Source organism: Thamnophis elegans, chromosome 4 (genome assembly GCF_009769535.1).
Source record: "Thamnophis elegans isolate rThaEle1 chromosome 4, rThaEle1.pri, whole genome shotgun sequence".
NCBI classification, from domain to species: domain Eukaryota; kingdom Metazoa; phylum Chordata; class Lepidosauria; order Squamata; family Colubridae; genus Thamnophis; species Thamnophis elegans.
Genome location: NC_045544.1, coordinates 108,273,041 through 108,293,027, shown reverse-complemented (window position 1 = coordinate 108,293,027; position 19,987 = coordinate 108,273,041). Strand labels below are relative to the sequence as shown.

The 19,987-nt window shown below is 38.5% G+C and overlaps 1 protein-coding gene across 1 annotated transcript in view; it reads right to left on the bottom strand.

Moving 5' to 3' along the window:
* REL (REL proto-oncogene, NF-kB subunit) overlaps positions 1-19,987 on the bottom strand; it is a 49,027-nt gene that overhangs the window by 10,020 nt on the left and 19,020 nt on the right. Inside the window, exons 4-5 of the mRNA XM_032214839.1 lie at positions 15,870-15,961; positions 1,073-1,213 (exon numbers count right to left, since the gene is read on the bottom strand). Coding sequence (XP_032070730.1) covers positions 1,073-1,213; positions 15,870-15,961 — 233 coding nt within the window. The remainder of the gene's footprint in view (positions 1-1,072; positions 1,214-15,869; positions 15,962-19,987) is intronic.

Below are 19,987 nucleotides of genomic sequence, written 5' to 3'. Positions count from 1 at the left end.
CCCAAGATTCAAGTCTTTCAGTGTCAAATAACATGCCACTAGCCTTTAAAATCATATCAGGAACAGGGGAGGGACAGAGGTGAATTTTCAGAAAATTAAACATGTGCAAAGTTGAAATAGCATCAAAGGACACAACGAATCCCATTTTTCTTCCTTAAGGCACCTTAATTTGTAACCATTCCTGCCTCCATTGACATTGGAGGGAAGATAGCAGAGGAACAAATTATGATCACAATAGTTTTTGAGGGGTCCTTGCTGCTCTCTGAGCGTGGTTGTTTTCTTGACATTTCATTACCTAAACTAAATTAAACATTTCATTACCTAAACTAAGTAACATCATCAGTGCAAGAAAACAACCAAGCTCAGAGAGCAGCAAGGACTCTTCATTTCAACCCTGAGCTATAAATATTCTCCTTTATTAGCAGAATGTTTTTTCCTAGCAGAAAAAAATTGGGCTTTAAATAAGCAGTGGGAAAATGGCCATATCAGTGGTGGGTTCCTACCGTTTGGACCGGTTCGGGTGAACCAGTAGTGGTTTGGTAGCCTGGGTCACTGGAACCAGCAGTGCCCCAGGCCTGCCACGCCCTGAACCAGTTCTCCTACGGTGGCACCATCTTGTTTTTCGGTTCTGTGCATGCGCAGAACAATTTTCATTGCAATTTTTTTTTTAACATTTTGTGCATGCACAGACTTTATGTGCAAATGCGCATGTACCAAACTGGCAGTAATGCCAGCAGCAACCCACCCCTGGGCCATATGCTTCATAACTTCATATGAATTATATTTCATTAATATAATATGACATATAATATGCCATATATATATACTGAAATATGACACAATTTGTCTTTGTCTGAAAATATATTTCAGCTGGAGAATATACATTCAAATTGAATTCTCTGAATATTCAAAAATTATGTGTCTACCAAAGATGCTTTCAGTTATCTTCTGTTGTCTTTTGGGGAGAAGAGAGATGAAGGAATTCCATAGAGAACAAGTGGTGCCAAAGAGCAGGTAGGGAACACAGCAGCAGAAACTTGACATGAAATAAACCCTGTTCTTAGATACTTACGGTTATCATAAATGGGGTTGGAGACGACTGGGGATATAGGTTGTGTGCAGTTGCCATGTTCATCACAGATGAATACTTGGAAACAGAGTCTCACCACATTTAGGTCATATTCTTCAACTGTCAACAGCTGTTCTTCAGAAACTATGAAAACAAAAAAAGATGATGGGATATTGTATTTAAATTGGGAGTAATAAGAAAAGAATGCTTATATGCCAGATTCTAAATGAAATTTGGTTCATTTGGTTAAATGAAATTTCTAGCTTTTGAATCAGCTTTGTACCAAAGGAGAGGTGAAACTGGAAAATACAATTTTGTAGGGCTTAGATTTAAATATATTATTTTAATAAAATTGCTCGGTGAATGAGAGGGCAGTCTCTAGATCTTATAAATAAATAAACAAAATACTGAAATCTCTATATCTATATTTAACAACCTATGTGTGAATGTTTATAGATCTATTTACCATCTGCCTGCCCTGTTCTCCCCTGCCCTGCCCTGCCCTTCCCCATCCATCCATCCATCCATCCGTCCACCCACCCACCTGAAGTATGAGTACAATGGACACTGACAAATTCCACATCAGTCAATTGCAACGACAGCTTTATTTGGAACAGATAAATCCTGCCACAATACATTTAAATAACAATATCTGTCTATCCCAGGATATAGACAAAAATGACAAATCCAGTCTAAACATCTATGTGACCAACTATACTAATAATAGTAGGTTAAACCTATCTAAAAGTCATATCCTATTAATTAATTGTTAAATATACTGTAAACTGTAAAAAAAAAAAACACACAACCAGCAGTGGCCATATAATGAACCTCTCTTTCAGAGGCCAGATATGGCATTGCAAGAAGGTGGGTCAAAATCCTAAGGCTCATTCTCCCTTGGCAGTTTTCTGAGATTGGTTTGAGATGATGGAAGTTGCAGTTGCTAGCCCAGTATTGCAGGAAAAAGCCCCATAAGACTTGGATTATAATGGTAATCTGGTGGTAGGCTGTAAGCTTCTAATTCTATGGTAGAATTTAGCATTTTCAGAATAGAGAAAGGGCAATTCACAATCATTTATTCTTCCTTGGAGTTCTCACTGTCCTCAAATTTTTGTTGCTATCTGTGGAATTAAGTTTCCAGCATCATGTATAACCAACGTTCCCACTGATCTCCCAATTGCTATTCTGTTAGAGAGGGCAGCATGAATGAAATTTAAAATGGAAATGCCACCCACATTGTGGTGATAAACTGCAAATGTTACAGAAAAGTAAAATATTGCTTTCATCATAATTGTAGTCCTACTTACATATCATAAGGGATGTGACACTTCTCCCACTATGGTTTTTATACCTTATTTTCTTTCTTTTTATTAGAGGAGGAGGAGGAGAGGAGGAGGAGGAGGAGGAGGAGGAAGAGGAAAACTATAGTACACACTGTGAATCGATAGAGATAGCTGAAAGAGAAAGTATATAGATTTCACTGTGCTGTAGCCACTAGGAAGCATCATATCTATCTTGGTTCTAATATAATTTTGTCTCTACATAATTGTTCATTATATCTACACATTCAGGAAACACATTTTATTATATTTCAAAGCTAAATATTTGCATAGTTCATGGTACATTTAGAAGTGCTTTTATATAATCGGCTCTTAGTACAATTAGCCAATCTTTTTATATGATTTTTTAAAAAAATGCAGGAAAAATAGTGAGACACTAAAGGTTTCTCACAAAAGATGGTAATTTCTGAGTCCAACCTAACAAACATGCATTTAGAATATTACTGTCACCCTATCCATTTTTCTTTGCAATATAGCGCAGCAAAATTATGTCTGGGCAAAATTGTTGGGTAGGATTCTCTCTCTATGTCTGTATTTCCATATAAGTTTGTGTTATATAATATTATAGTATACGTAAATTGTAATACACATTCTGCACATGACGGAAATTTTTACATTACATCCTTAATATGAGTTTTTTTTTCAATCTGAGGCTCAAAAAGAGGAAGTGCATTGGTCTTGAGCTATTTTTAAAATCTATTTCCTATTACAAGAATAAAATAGAACACTGTAAATACTCATGTTTTCCTTTGCTACCATTCTGATAATATTGATAGACTCTTACCATGAACAAACTGAGTAACCTTTAAAAGCATTAAGGTACATAGTGCTATTAATATATTTATGAAGACCCTGAATTTGAGATCACCTTCACACCAGAAAAGAGTCAAGAACAAGATTATAAGCACAAGGAACAATTCAGTGTTCAGTGCCCAAATTCTCCATCTTGTCTATCTATGGTTGTCAACTCCAGTTCAAACCAGACTTACAGATTTCCCCCTCCCACCCTGTCTCTAATAAATGTGTCCATGTGACATATATGAACATTTATGTTCGTACTGTATATTATTCATTCATGTGTTTATCTGTCTAGTTCGATATACAATGTCTTGTATATCAAGCTGGACAGATAAATACTCAATTTCTTAACAGCTTACAATAAAACATATGGATACCAATCCACAAAAACAAAGAACAATTAAAACCAACAGACAGAAAGCTAATAATAACAATTAACAATTAATTAATACTTAAAAGCCATTTTAAAAATTCTAATAAAGATAGCGTGCCTCCCAACTCTGCAGGAAATAGATTTATGTATATGACACATACTTGCTACAAGCCTTGCCCCCCCCCCCAAAGGCCAGGGAAGGTTATAAAGTAAATGCATATTACTTCAATTAATCACCCATTGCAAAATATCCCGCCTGCATATATTAACTGTCCTTGCACGCACACTAGAAGTGTTCCCATGCCCAGAAACTTATAAATATGCACACATTTCTGAGCGAATAATGGGGTAAGAAGAAAAGGGGAAGTGCTCTGAAAAGAAAATGAAAGAGAACTGGGGAACAACAAAGGGTGCAGACCAAGAGAGAGGAATTGGCAGTTGATAGGGAAGGACAAATGATAAAAGCTCCCTTGAGGTCCTACAAAAGGAATCAAATTCTGTAGATAAAGCTAATCTTCAAAGGCATCCAGAGTACCTTTCTGGCCATTTGTATCTCACTTGTCCCACATGTTCTTTTATTGGTGAATGTAAAATGATCCCCATCACCATCCATCTCTATTCACAGGCAAGTTATCACTGCTGTACATGTCTGTAGGGCAAAGCTTGGGTGACTTAAGACTGCCCAAGAGTTGCGAAAGAAAGATCAGAAAGCCACATCTGATCTTGCACATTGTATTCCCCAGGGGCAACTACTGCACATTTCCTCCTTTTAAAAGGTGCTTCCTTTTCGAAGCAACTTTATAGGATGTTTTTCCAAAGGTCACAGTTCAGCAGGTGTTTCCGGTGTTTCAGCTAACAGACCTTAACCACTAGACTGTACTATCTCCTTATCAACCCTTTTCATGCTTTTCCCGCCACAATCATCAACATTTGTTGCTCTGACTCATTGGAAGCAACAAGCCCAAGCATTAAGCAAATCAGAAGTGGACTTAAGAAGAAAGCATCAGTGGTACAAAATCTTCATAACTCACTTGGTTCTGGTATTATACTGTAATGCACATCTTAAGAAACATAACTTGTAAAAATGGGTATTGCAACTTTAATTTATTTATCAATTTTATATAACCAACCATCTGACAAAAAAGCAACTCTGGGAAGTGCATAAGGTAAAGGTAAAGGTTCCCCTCACACATATGTGCTAGTCGTTCCCTACTCTAGGGGGCGGTGCTCATCTCCGTTTCAAAGCCGAAGAGCCAGCGCTGTCCGAAGACGTCTCCATGGTCCTGTGGCCAGCATGACTAAATGCCAAAGGCGCCCGGAACTCTGTTACCTTCCCACCAAAAGTGGTTCCTATTTTTCTATTTGCATTTTTACATGCTTTCAAACTGCTAGGTTGGCAGAAGCTGGCACAATAACAGGAGCTCACTCTGTTATGTGACACTAGGGATTCAAACCACCAAACTGCCAACCTTTCTGATCAACAAGCTCAGCATCTTAGCCACTGAGCCACCGCATCCCTTTTGGGAAGTGTATAACAACACTATAAAACAGCTAAGTTATTTTAAAAACAATTATTATTTAAAAAAATTAAAGATCATAAGCCTAAGACAGGATAACAGATGTTAACAATGTCAGTCCTCTATATCTTATAGTATGTTATCACCTTTATCTCATTGTAATCTTATGATACAATACCTTACACTGAGATAACCTTTTCTTTCTACTTTTATTAGCTTTCACAAGGTGTAATTAATTTGATGCCTGGAAAAGAGGGGGGGGACTTGCAACCTTGACCACAATGCAAAAGTCCATAGACATACGAGAGCCACAGAGAGCGTGCTTGCAACTTTGCCTTCTTTCAAGTAATTGCTTATTTGTAGAAGTCAAGGAGGATTTCAGAGAATGACTTCTGTTTGTGATTCTCCTGCACCTGTTTACTTCTATAGAAAATATATAAAGGAAAATGAGAGGCAAACACTGAGGCATAGTGGGCTAGTCCCTGTCCTTCAGTCCTAGGGACAAAGCAATGGCAAACCACTTACAAAACATCATGCCAAGAAAACTGTAGGGACTTGTCCAGGCAGTTGCCAAGAGTCAACACTGATTCAAAGGCATACATACATAAGAGGCAATAGCTCTGCATTGTCAAACACACACTATGAGTAGGGTGAGCAGGAGTCCCAGATTTACAGGCAGTGGCTTGGTTTCAAGGAGGTGTTCTGGGCCCCTGGAATATGCCTTTAAACTAAAAATAATAATAATCTGGCTTTTAGGAAACTGAAAACAGACTAGGTAGAGACAGCACAGCACAGGAAAGAAGTTCCTCATTCACTGTTTCTTGTATATGTGCAACTGTTAAATAGGGCTACTGTATCTGGGCTGTACAGTACCACTAGATGGCAGTCATATAGAATATATTTGCTCTATGCTGCCATCAGGCAGTTGCCCAAATGTTTGCAGTCTAAATATGGTAGCCTAAATCCATGTACTTGAGGAATAGCAGGCAGGAATAGCAGTGTGGTAAATAATCATAGGTTTGTATCAGTTCATCAAACTCTCTTGGTAGAATTTGAGTTTCCTTTCATTAAGTTTAGGAGTGAAATTTGTAGATTGAAAGATGGGAATTGAGAGAAGATTGACATTTTTTAACTACGGTAACAGAAGTGTTTATTGCTTATTACCCACGATTAACACAGTTTGGCCTGGAAATCATTTCAAACACAAAATAAAACCACAATAAAGAACAGGAAGTTTCTGGAATTACTGAAAACTGCTTCCTTTCAGCTTCATTATAGTTAGGGGATGGGTTTTCTAAAAATGAATTGGTCACTAGTGGAAGACTGTTGGGATTTGATGGGGGTAGAACATCCTCTTGATCCTTTTAGATCTTTAGGCATTTGATATCACTGACCATGGATGATTTGCCTATAAGAGTTGGGTATTGGTGGAACTATTTTCAGTGTTCAGTTCCTACCTCATGCAATGGTAATAGGGGAGAAGAGATCAGTCTGGTGGCAACTCCCTTGTTGCCCGTTGAATTGGGGTTGCTGAAAAAGCAGTGGCTGACTTGCAGACTGGCATGAATCTCTATGATCACATCTATTTTGCAGGTTCTTTATTGCTTATAGCAAATTTCTAGGTGCAGTTCAATGTGTTTGTTCTGACTTATAGAGTTTTGTGCAGCTTAGTACCAAAGTAGTTGCAGAATTTTCATAAGGTAAAGGTGGTATATGCCAGAAAGGATTTTTTTTAATGGCACCAATGTTCTACAACAGGGGTGTCAAACTCAAGGCCCAGGGCCAGATCCGGTCCGCGGGGTATTTAAATCTGGCCCGCGGGGCCAGCATGGAAATAGCAAAGGACTGGCCTTTGTCAGCCAAAATGGGGTTCAGGGCCCCTGCATGCGTCCCCTACCCCACCCCGTTTTGGCTGGCAAAGTGCTGCAGAAGGCCGACTATTCTGTCTCTCCCCCCCCCCCCGCCACGGCCCGGCCCACAGAGGAGGGCCTGCTGATCCTGCCCTTGAAGAAATCCAGTTTGACACACTTGCTCTAGAATAAGCTGTGTGATGATGGTCTTTTAGAAGCTAGTGAAGGTTGACCATTTCTGGAGGACTTTTGAGGGTATCAATATGTATCTATACTGTTAGAGTTATTATTGTTTTTGACTTTACAAAGTTTTCCCCTGTTTAACGTTATTCAGATTATTAGTTATCTGTTTATTTTTTCTTAGTGTGGATGTTTGATTGTTTTTTTTTTCTTGGGCAATGTATTGTATCTTCTGTTATTGCAATCTACCAGAGGTTTCAATGATTTCATCAGATTGGATAATATGCAATGGGGATGAGTAGTCTATGGCCTCTGGTTGCATGTAGTTTTAACCCTTGTTTTCTTATAGTCCCCAGAGCTACAAATTCTGCTATGCTGCCAAAAGATAGTAAATAGTTAATAACCTATTGGCACCAAATGGTCACTTTGGCTCAGTTTCATGAAAACTATCTGCAATCAATTAACACTTTTTAGTTCTCCAGCTGGTGGTCCTGGTTGCTCAGTTAACAGTTCTGAGTCCTGTAGCCCATGTCCAGGAGATGTCTGGGAGACCTAACATCTAGCACAGTCCTTGTTGGCTCAGGTTACAACCAATCCAGTGTAAGCTTTTGTAAATTATATCTCACTATATTGTTATGGGAGAATCACTCTTCACCACTCCTCTGGTGAAACCTATCAACCTCTGGCATAGATCTCATCCTCCTTGGAGCATACAAACCCTACAATCACATTACTATTTTATCTTTTATTTATTTCAACTCAAAACAATGATCATGCAGTACCTAATACTTCTGCCTCCTTTTTTTCCCACCAGGTAGGTGGGCTGGACTGAGAGAGTGACTGCCTCAAAGCCACCCAATCAGTTTTCATGTCTAAGGTAGGACTAGAACTCATGGTCTCCTTGTTTCAAGGGCAATACCTTAACCAATACATCATACTGGCTTTATTTAAAAAGTCTTAATTGCAAATTGTGTGAGTGTGCAGGGATGAAACTTAAATTCTTTTCCACAATCTGTTCTGTCTGCTGCTTTTGCTCTGCAAAGCAAAACAAAGAATATTAAGGAGCTCTCCATGTGTTCACTTTCCTGTGCCAGACCATTTACAACACCCATTATCAAACTTGTGCTTCCTGGTTGTCATGGTTCAAAATTAAAGAGACCTCATTTAATATTTTAAAGATAATAACTAAAGCAATTATTTACTAAAATAATTTCTACGCTGTTTTTATTGCAACAGAAACTTTGACATACCGTATATACTCGAGTATAGGCCGACCCGAATATAAGCCGAGGCACCTAATTTTACCACAAAAAACTGGAAAAGTTATTGACTCGAGTATAAGCCTAGGGTGGGAAATGCAGCAGCTACCGGTAAATTTCAAAAATAAAAATAGATACCAATAATGTTTTTGAATATTTATTTCAAAGAAAAACAGTAAACTAGCGGTGTATTCAATGAAATACTTCACTCACCTCATGATGCTGACGTCCCGCTGTGATGATGATGTCCCGTGCAGCCGCGGGAGCGATATCCCGCCTCCTATGACACACGGCACAGTGATTCCTATCATTGGATCACTGTACCAGAGGAGGTGGGACATCGCTATGTGGCTGCTTGCCATAACAAGGAGGAGGTGGGACATCGTTGCAGAGCGGCAGGAGGGGGAGGAAGGGGAATCGTAAGACAGCCCTGCATTACATTAGAACGTGAGGAGGGGGGATGGTGCGGTGCGCGCTGCGCGGCAAACACACAGAGGGAGGGGAAACTCACAGGGGCACTGGGCCATTCATGAGTGTCACCCAGCGGCATGGCCCCGCCCCTTTTTCTCCTCCATTTCGGGCAAATTTTTCACTGACTCGAGTATAAGCCGAGGCGGCTTTTTTCAGCCCAAAAAGTGGGCTGAAAAACTAGGCTTATACTCGAGTATATACAGTAGTTTACAATAAAATCTATCAACTACCAACTAAAATCATGAACAGTTTTATCCATTGCAAAGGGTGAGGGTTGTAAAGGAGAATGCTCTTTGTGCAATAAATCCTCCAATGGATTAGTAACCAGTGTTAATTGCAGTGACAGCTGCTGCCTATTATAATTGGTGTGATGCTGTGTATGATGCTGAAACTACAGCGTCACGGCAAGCGGAACTAGCTATTTCTCCCGACTTCCTCTTTTGAAAGAAAGGCCACTGAAGCAAAAATCACTACACTTACACAGCAATTAACTCCACTGAGAAAAACCACTGAGAACTATAGCGTTCTGAACTCATAATGGTCCAGAAGATACATTGCTGTCATCCTTTGCAGAGATGCATGATTTCTGTTGCTCTTTATAATCAATGATTCTTACTTTCCAGGTAGGTACACTAGTTCCACAACAGAAATGCTATTCGAACTTCAAAATGAAACTTATTGGCAAGACAAGCTTCCTTCATTTTTCCTAATCAGTTTTTCCTTGTAGAACAATTAAAATAGGTAACATGCAAAGGTACACTGAAGTAGACAACTTCAATTTTTTATTTTCCAACAAGCCAAAGGTCATTTAATTTCTTCATCAAATGTTCCATATTATTATTTGGATCATGCAACTCATCTGCTAAAGCTCTTAGTTTCTAAGTCTCTTTTTTAATGTTTATACTCGTAATTTTTTCATCTTGACTAATGTCTCTACTCAAACCTCTAAAATTTAAATAAACAACAGTGGCAACAAAAAACAACCTTGTCTTGTACCTTTCTAAGTTTCACAAAGTTTGGTCAATTAATACAAGTCTGTTGGAGTGTATAGATCACTCTAATACTTTGAATAATTTGTTGTCCAAAGTCCATTTCTTCCAGGAGTCTAAACAAAGAGACCCAATTTAAATTGTCAAAGGCTTTTTCCGCACCTAAAAATATTAAGGTTGTCTGAGTCTCAATATGATATTGCAAATATTCAATTCAAAACAGTTCTAACATTATCTTTTAATTGTCTTTTCAGGTAAAAAGCTAGCTTGGTCTTCATGTATAAAATTCTGCAGAATTTTTTTCTGTTTGTTCTCTGAGTACATTTTAGAAACCCTAATTAAGACACTGAAAAGTAGGAAATGAGTGACTTTCCAAATTTCTCAAATTTATTGCTCCAACTGCATATCATATACATTTGAATAGAACAGAACAAAACAGAAGAGAACAGAATAGAAACTTTATTTTCACTTTAAATGTACACTAATCAGCATATATTAAAATGAAATTTCATTGCATTCAGCTCTCAACAGATAACCATTATGTACAAACACACACACACACACACACACACACACACCATGATTACCCCTAAGTAACTTCTTAGAGTTTAGAATATTCTGTGTTAAAAATATGTAAAATTCTATACTTACGGTAAATTCTTCAGAGTTTAACTGCTATTTATGAACTAAGAAGATTTGCCCAGCTACTAGCAGTTAGAAAAGACAACTTAGCAGCAGAGCAGAGCATACAGGAGATAACTGACACAGGAGGCACAATGCTAATTGTGAAGTTGTCAAGACCCCCCCCCCCAATAGTGACCTCTCCCCTTGGGATTCATGCCTAACATGGAATTGAACTCACCACACACTAACACAGTCTTTTCCAGCCAAAAAACCTTCCAGGTGTTGTCTGGAGGATTCCCAGGCAGCCTGAAAGCTGATTTAAAGCCAACTTTGGGAAGAGGCAGAGTACAAAAATAGCAACCTTCTCTTGTAGGTTAGTTCAACTGCAAACATAATATTTTAAGTTGTAAAACCACTTCTAAAATATTAGAGATTCTGAATGAGATCTTTTGACTAAAATATAAAACAAAATTAAAAGGCTTGAATTGTAATAAAAATAAGAAAGTTCATGATCTTTGTGATAATGTCAGACTTGAAAAGTGACTAAGTGGTGTAACTCATGATCCTACTTTTCTTAGCTCCATGACCACAGTGAGGAAACACTACCTACTTTCAATTCGCTCTATGTGTTCACACATGGTCAGAAATATGAGTCCCTATCTACCCATTAAACATTTTCTATATCACCCATTCAATTACCACCCAATACACCAATCACATTTCCTCATCTACTTACCACGCTGTGACTCACAAATAAACAGTTACCTATGCACAAAGTCCTCCTAATTTGGATTCAGACTCCTATCTCTTTGCTGTCCTGCTATCTTTGCATTTATTTACAAAACAAATATAAATTAGAAATCATGTTACAAACTGCAAAGGTCAAGTCAATGGCAAAAGCCATAATAAAACAAATGGTCATAACCATGGCAGATATTTCAACCTGCCTAACTAGCACTGAAATCCTGCAGATGCCAACCTAGCCATGATCTCTCAGCATACACAAACAACAACTCAAAATGAGGAAAAGATTCTCTCACCAAAACTCTGAAAGCATTAATTCACTTTTCCACATGCTCCCAAAGATAAATCTAGAAAAATGTTGCATGTCTAGCACAGAATTCCGAGAATGTCTCTGATATGGTATCTGCTGCCTGTTTTCCAGGGGCTGCTAATATCCTGGAGTGTGGCTTGAATTATTTTAGTGTATTTTTCTTGTCTGCCTTTCTTCCTGTCCTATATTGCTTTGTAATTCTGGGCACTTTTGGTTGGGGGCAATCATTTCCTTTCTATGGCTTTTTTTCTTCTTTACTTCATTTTTCTTGCAATGGTTTGAATCAAGGGGTGGGTTTCTGCCGGTGTTACTGACGGTTTGCAACCCGCATGCTAGACACGTGCTGCGCGAGCGTTGTTCAATGTAAATTGTTTTCCGCGCATGCACAGAACAATTTACAGTGAAATGCGCGTGCAGTCACTAAAATCCAAAATGGCGGCCAAGCGGTAGCGAGGGAACCGGTTTGGGTGTGTAGCAGGCCTGGGTCACTGCCGGTTCTGCGACCCAGGCCTGAATTCCACTATCGGTTTGGTCAAACCTGGCTGAACCGGCAGCAATCCACATCTAGTTTGAATACGTGAAATAAGAGTGGGTGTGGTACAGGTTTTGCTCTGGACTATATGCCTTCTTAAAATCGTTCAACAATAAAATGTGGAAAAATGACTAAAATTTAGTCATTTAGAGCAGAGGTGGAATTCAGCCAGTTCTGACAGGTTCTGGAGAACTGGTAGAAGAAATCTTGAATTGTTTGGAAAACCGGCAAATAGGCTGCCCCCATCCCCGCTGCCCCCCAATTTCTTTTATTGCCCTGAACAGGAGAACGGAGCTGGAAAGCAGGTTAGTGGGATGGGGAGGGAATGGAGATTTTGCAAGTAACCTTCCCCTGCCAGGCGGACAAAGCCACACCACTCCCACAAAGACACACCCACAGAACCAGTAGTAAAAAAATTTTGAATCTCACCACTGATTTAGAGTTATAGTTAGAGAGGTTTAGTTTGATAGAGCCTTTATCATTTGGACTAACAGATTACCTGGTTAGAAAAATGACATAAGAAGTAGGGCTTGTCTTCTTTCTCTTATTTGGCAATACTTTTTTTGCCTTGAAAATTGTTATTTGGATTGAGGACTCAGTTTGCTATTTTTGATTCTCTTTTTGATATTAGTTCAGGACAGGATTTTTTCCCAAATCTAGGTGCTTTCCATTATTTTTTCAACTTTTCAACTAAATGTTTTGCCTATTTTTTCCCAGTTTTCTTAATTCTTTAAGATTGTACTATTTCTCATATGCTTCTTTGTTCAGAATTCTGCTCATTTATCTTATTACGCTTTTAAGTATAGCTCCTTTTCATTTTGTTGCCCAGTAATGCGTATAAATGCATCTAAAATCTAACCATTAAGCCAAATTCCTTTGTAATGTTCTTTCTTTGATACTGTATGGAATCAAGATTAAAGATGTACTGGCTAGTTTTAGGTTTTATTAGTGCAGGGTCTATAAGAGGAAACATTCATTTTAAAAATGTGTATGGCACTCCTTGAAGAAATAGATTATGTAGAATTCTTGAAGCCTTACCTAATCTAATCCAATAAATAAATAAAAATTCTATAATTTTTATTGATTGAAATCCCAGATGGATGCATTCATCCTTACTAACCATAACTGCTCAATATTCTGATATTCTGAGCTGATCTATTAAATTTCATTCCTATGTGCTTATAGAGAGATGCTATGCAGCTTTTCAATTGGTTTGTCATTCTCTGCAGGCTTTGTTTGAAGAATCAGTTTTTCTAGTTTCCAGAAATAAAAGATCTGATAAAATATATAAGCTAAGAAAAGTATCATAAAACTATGAACAGTACCAGATGAAATCATTCAGCTCTAGGCCAAGATCACAATATGGATAGGGTGAGCTAGTCTGTGCTTGCATCTCAAGATAATTTTATTTGCTGCTTAGCCAGAAACTGATGGCACCCAGTTTGTGCCCACAAATCATACTGAGCTTAGATGCAACCTGGCTTTAAAAAAATGTGGTTTTAATAGTAGTACTGCTGTATTATCTCTAGCCTCAAATGCTACATCCCTTTGCCAATGATATGAAACAATCCTTAAGCCCATCAAAGTGTGTGTTTCTTTCTCATGACCACAGCTTCCCCATGACGTATCAGTTTCAGTGGAACAACTGAACTGTGGGAGGATTAGTGTGTGACAGAGGCATCATTTTCATATGAACTTGAATTGAAGTTATTTAATGGCTTTCTGATATGGTTAAATGAAGATAGAAAAACCAATCAGATATTAAAGTACAGTATTAAACTTTGACCTTTAAACCATATTCCTTGGCCCACACACATGCATTTCTCTTTTCGTCCTTGGTTTTGCTATTCAGGGTGCACAGGTGGGTGGCAAGGTACTCCGTGAGCACAGAGGGGTTGGAGTAAGGTGCACAAAAATCTGTGGTGGCCAGCAAGGCATCACACCAGCACAGTGGGGGTGGCTGGCTGGCAAGGCATGGGCTGAGTGCAGTGGGACTGGGGGGAAATGTAGGATGATGTGTGAGTGGTTGTGAGGTACAGGCTGAGTGTAGCAGGGCTGGGGGAGTATGTGTGAGGTCTACAAGTGGCTGTTGAGGCATGGTGCGTCTGGCTACTGTCAGGTGGGGAAAGCACATAAGGGTGCAAAAAGCCCCAAAGCTGCAAGGCAGCAAGAATCCCCAAAGCCATGGCGTCTCCCCACATGTAGCCAGGGTAGTAAGCTTAGCAGAGGGAAGGCAGAAGGGACAATGAAGGTCATGTCGGGGGAGGAGGGGTGTGCAGGGTTGACAGTTGTAAATGCACAGTGGGTCGAATTTTTATTACATGACCACAAAGGTGCTACAATGGTTATAAGCTCAAGGATTGGTCACAAGTCCATTTTTTCAGCACTATTGTAACTTTAAACACTGAACAAAGAGATGCTAAGACAGAACTATCTACATAGATTCTTAGAGAACTGACTTGCTGTAAAGATTTATATTTTCAGATGGTGAGTTGCATGGTTCACAAACACTTATTAGTATAGCATTAAGTAAAAATAAAATCTATTCCCCTTGGTTCATTAGTTGAGTTACATGTGGCCAATAGTGTAATTCATTCTGACTTTAATTATTGTGTACATTTTTATGGATAGACTTAAATACTTTGCTGGGTAAAATTGCTGTATATCTGGTCTCCTCACAGTTCAGATGTGTCTTCTTTTATTCCCATGCTACTCTTGGGATGAATTTAGAATTCATAAAGACAAAAACTAACACAACAATTGCTAAAGGAAAGCCTCTAGTAACAAGCTGTGTGAGTCAGTGATGTGGATTCACATGCACATCCATTCCAGGTAGCTGCTCCATTTTGGTGTTTTATACAATAGCAGAGTTGGAAGGGACCTTGGAGGTCTTCTAGTCCAACCTCCTATCTAGGCAGGAAACCCTATACCGTTTCAGACAAATGGCTATCCAACATCTTCTTAAAGACTTCCAGTGTTGGGGCATTCACAACTTCTGGAGGCAAGCTGTTCCACTGATTAATTGTTCTAACTGTCAGGAAATTTCTACTCAGTTCTAAGTTGCTTCTCACCTTGATTAGTTTCCACCCATTGCTTCTTGTTCTACCCTGGAAAATAGTTTGACTCCCTCTTCTTTGTGGCAACCCCTGAGATATTGGAACACTGCTATCATGTCTCCCCTAGTCCTTCTTTTCATTAAACTAGACATCTAGACATCACTTCTTGCAACCGTTCTTCATATGTTTTAGTCTCCAGTCCCCTAATCATCTTTGTTGCTCTTCTCTGCACTCTTTCTAGAGTCTCCTCATCTTTTCTACATTATGGTGACCAAAACTGAATGCAGTATTCCAAGTGTGGCCTTACCATTATAAAGTGGTATTAACACTTCATGTGAACTTGATTCTGTCCCCCTGTTTATGTAGCCTAGAACTGTGTTGGCTTTTTTGGCAGCTGCTGCACACTGCTGGCTCATATTTAAATGGTTGTCCACTAGGACTCCAAGATCCCTTACTACTTTTGAGCAAGGTACCACCTATACTGTACCTGTGCATTCCGTTTTTGTTGCCTAAATGTAGAATCTTACTCTTTTCACCACTGAATTTCATTTTATTAGATAGTGCCCAATGTTCAAGTTTGTCAAGATCCTTCTGTATCTTCTGGCTAAAGATACAGAAGGATCTTGACAAACTTGAACATTGTTTTAATATGGTTTGATATACATTAAGGGAATCAATATTTCAAAAATGTTTGAAAAGCAAATGATTAGGGAGTCTCAACAGTCATTAATGTAATTAATAATCAGTGGTTACTTACCATTGAACGGATTGATCTTCTTAGCAATTCGTGAAATGATGGATTCTTTGAGTTCTCTCTTTTTCACACACTGAATGCCCAGGTTCTGAAAACTATAGCAAATACGTTTGAGAGTTAGATACTTATAATAAATATAACAATGATACAACTATAGGAACTCTATCATATTAGTAGCAAAATGAATCATGGGATTTTAATTCTGACAAATACTTTACATTAAGAAGATTTGATGAGATCCTGCCTAAGACTAAAATAGATGCCATCATAGTAATTTGCCTGTTATTAACAGAAGTGGGCTTCAAAATTTTTAGCAAGGGGTTCTCTGTCTGGTTGCTGGGTGGGCGTGGCCATGGTGGCCATGGCCTAGTTGGCCTCCTGCACCACAGAGGGGTATGTGTGTTTTTGCCCTCCTCGAGTTCCGGAGGCCCTGCACTTACTTGCATCCAAAATGGGCCATGTGGGATTCCTGGGAGGGGAGGGGTGGGCGGGGCCAGCCAGGAGGGAGATTTGGAAGTTCTCTGAACTGCACAGAATCTTGTTTAGAGGTTCTCCTGAATCCCTGCGAATCTCCAACAGCCCACCCCTGGTTATTACCCACTTTCAAACATTTAAATGCCACACCAAAAGAGACACATAATTTTTCTTTTTAAAATAAGTGACAAAGAAGAAGAACAGAAGTGGCCATAACAAGAGTTATACTAAATTATATCAAATGTCCATCTAGTTAGGGATAGGAAAGTAACAATCTGTTTGTGATAAAAATGAGCAAAAGCCCTCAAAAAGCATTTGAGATTAGAATGTCTCACTCTAATTATTTATTTATGTAGCTACCCATCACACAAGAAGTGATTCTGGACAGTCTGTAATTAAGATATAACATAATAAACATGTCAAACATAGTCGTATTAAATACACACACATGCAATTCAATCCAATCACCAAGGCAGCTACCCCAAAATCTCACCAGTTCCTGAGACCCCCATATTTTGAGGAACTTCTGGAATATAAGGAGGGAAGGAGCTGTTGTCCGGGGAGAATGGGATGTGTGTGAAATGGGGAGAATGTTCCATTTGGCAGATACCGTGGAGACACATTTCCTTGAGCTTCCTTAACAGATGGGACACAAAGCATGCCTTGGAGCTGATGGGACAGATATATTAATCAGGAAGAGGTAGTCCCTCAGATATAACCCAACCTCAAGCCATGAAGGGTTTTAAAGATCAACCACAAATTAGCCTGATTTTCTGGAAGCATCAGATGGGCTGTTAAGAAGAACAAGCTCATAAAATCAAACACCCATGTTTCCTTATGTGAACATTAGATTCTAATCCCCATCAGGGCGTTATAGTTCTTTAGAAAGAAAGACTTGAAGAATAAGATGAAATTGGCATTTGGCAGCATATCATCTGCTTAATGAAAAGACATGCTTTGCTTCTCTTCCTTTCCATTGGGTTTTGTTCAAAGCCCAAATAATGACTTGTAGATATTATAGGTAGTTCTTGTTTAGTGATTACAATTAGGATTGACAATTTTACAATCTATATTTGATAAGGTAGAAAAATGTGGGTTAGACAGCATCACCAGCAGATGGATTTGTAATTGGCTGACCAAGTGCAATAAATGTGCAGTTCTTAATGAAACTGCATCTACATGGAGGGAAGTCTGCACTGGGATACCATAAAGCTCTGTCTTAGGACTAGTACTCTTCAATATCTTCATCAATGATTTTGACAAGGGGACGGAAGGGGAATTTATCAAATTTGCAGACGACACCAAGTTGGCAGGAATAGCCAACACTCTAGAAGATTGGCTCAAGATACAGAAGGATCTTGACAGATCTTGACACTGGGCCCTATCTAATGAAATGAAATTCAATGGTGAGAAAATTAAGGGTCTATATTTAAGCAAGAAAAAAACAAATGCACAGGTATAGAATAGGTGGTACCTGGCTCAATAGTAGTAACTGCAATTTAAAAGGACAATCAGTTAAATATTAGCCAGCAATGTGTTGCAGCTGTCAAAAAAGTCAATACAGCCCTAGGCTGCATTAACCAACCATTAATCAACCATTAACTTGATTAATTAATCACTAATCAAGATCATATGAAATATTAGTACCATTTTATAATGCCCTGGTAGGACCACACTTGGAATATTTCATCCACTTTTGGTCACCACAATACAAAGAAGATATTGAGATTTTAGAAAGAGTGCAGAGATGAATTACAAAAATGCTTAGGAGACTGGAGGCTAAAATATTTGAAGAATGGTTGCATGTCCAGTTTAATGAAAATGACTAGGGGACACATGATACCAGTATTCCAATATCTCAGGGGCTGCCACAAAGAAGAGGGAGTCAAACTATTCTCCTGACGGCTGGACAAGAAGCAATGGGTGGAAACTAATGAAGGAGAGAAGCAACCTAGAACTAACAAGAAATTTCCTCACAGTTAGAACAATTAATCAGTGGAAAGACTTGCCTCCAGAGGTTGTGGATGCTCAACACTGGAGGTTTTAAAGAAGAAATTGGACAACCATTTGTCTGAAATAGTATATGGTTTCCTGTTGAGCAGGAGGTTGGATTAGAACAGGGATATCAAACACATGGCTCGCTGGCCGGATATGACCTGTGCAGGCCATGCCCATCCCCGCCCCACCAGAGCAAAAACAATTCCGATACATCATGCGATGTGATGGGCTTTGACATCCCTGGACTAGAAGATCTCCAAGATCCTTTTCAAGTCTGTTTTTCTGTTATTCTGTTAATCCAGGAAGCCAGATTTGCTTAATAACCACATAATTTACTTAATGATCATAGGATTTGCTTAACGATCATAATAAAAATAGTTGTAAAATTGGTCCAGTCATGTTTAGCAACCCCACTGCTTAGCAACTAAAATTCTGTTCCCGGTTGTCGTAAGTTGATAACTGCCTGTAGAATTGGTCTGAACATCATGGAAATTTTAATTCAACCGGAGTAATGGGTCCCAGATTTTTAAATTAGCAGATTTTATTAGCAGATTTTAGGTTGTGGTATAATGCAGCATTTAGCCTAACCTGAAAATGCAAACAGATAAATACAATGAGACTTTTAATAGTATATAGATTTCATACTGAAAAAAAATATTTTGTTGGGATCCTTGAGGAAGATTACTATGTAATTTAAGTAGAACTGAATACTGGTTTGAAAATAGAGATGCCAGGTGTTTAAAGACAGCTATATTTAATTAGCATATGTTCTTGATTCAATTAATTGACCAATTAAATATTAAATACTAACATATTGTCCTCATCTGAAAATATTTTCAAGCATCACAAAATACATATTTTACCAATATAAAAAAACAAACAAACAAGTCAGGAGAAATTTCCTGACAGAATAATTAATCTGTGGAACAACGTGCCTCCAGAAGTTGTGAATGCTCCATCTTTTAAGAAAATGTTGGATAACCATTTGTCTAAAATGGTATAGTGTTTCCTGCCTAGGCAGGGGGTTGGACTAGAAGACCTCCAAGGTCCCTTCCAACTCTATTATTCTATTCTATTCTAAATGGTTAATTAAATGAATTAACCTAGATTTCTCCCTCGAGATGCAATATCCAGACTCAAATTATCCTATTTGAGGTACATAATGCAAAGATGTAGCTCTCTGAATAAATCTATAAAGTTGGAAAAGGTCAAAGGAAACAAAGGAAAAGGAAAAGCAATTGTAATATGGATAGCCTCAATTTTAGCCCTAACAGTGGAAGACTTTAAGGCACAGACTGGAATCAGAGCCTTCTGGAGAAAATCTATGTGGTCAGTAAAATTCGATACTGACTTTATGGGAGATACGGTAATCAATCAAAACCTTACTAAACAAGAATTACGGTAGCTTATTCAGAAGCAATACTATCTTTCACATTTCCTTTTTCTATCTTAGTAACATTGCAGAACAGTCTCTTAAAAAAAACCACCCTTCAATTACACACTTAAATGTTTAAATTGTTCTTCAGTTAGATGATTCATCTTCTGATTAAAGAGAAGAAGGCTACACTATTATACATATTTGCCTGGGAATAAATTCCAGGAACATTACTGGGTGCACACAGGTAGAAAATTTACCAAAAGCCAGCATT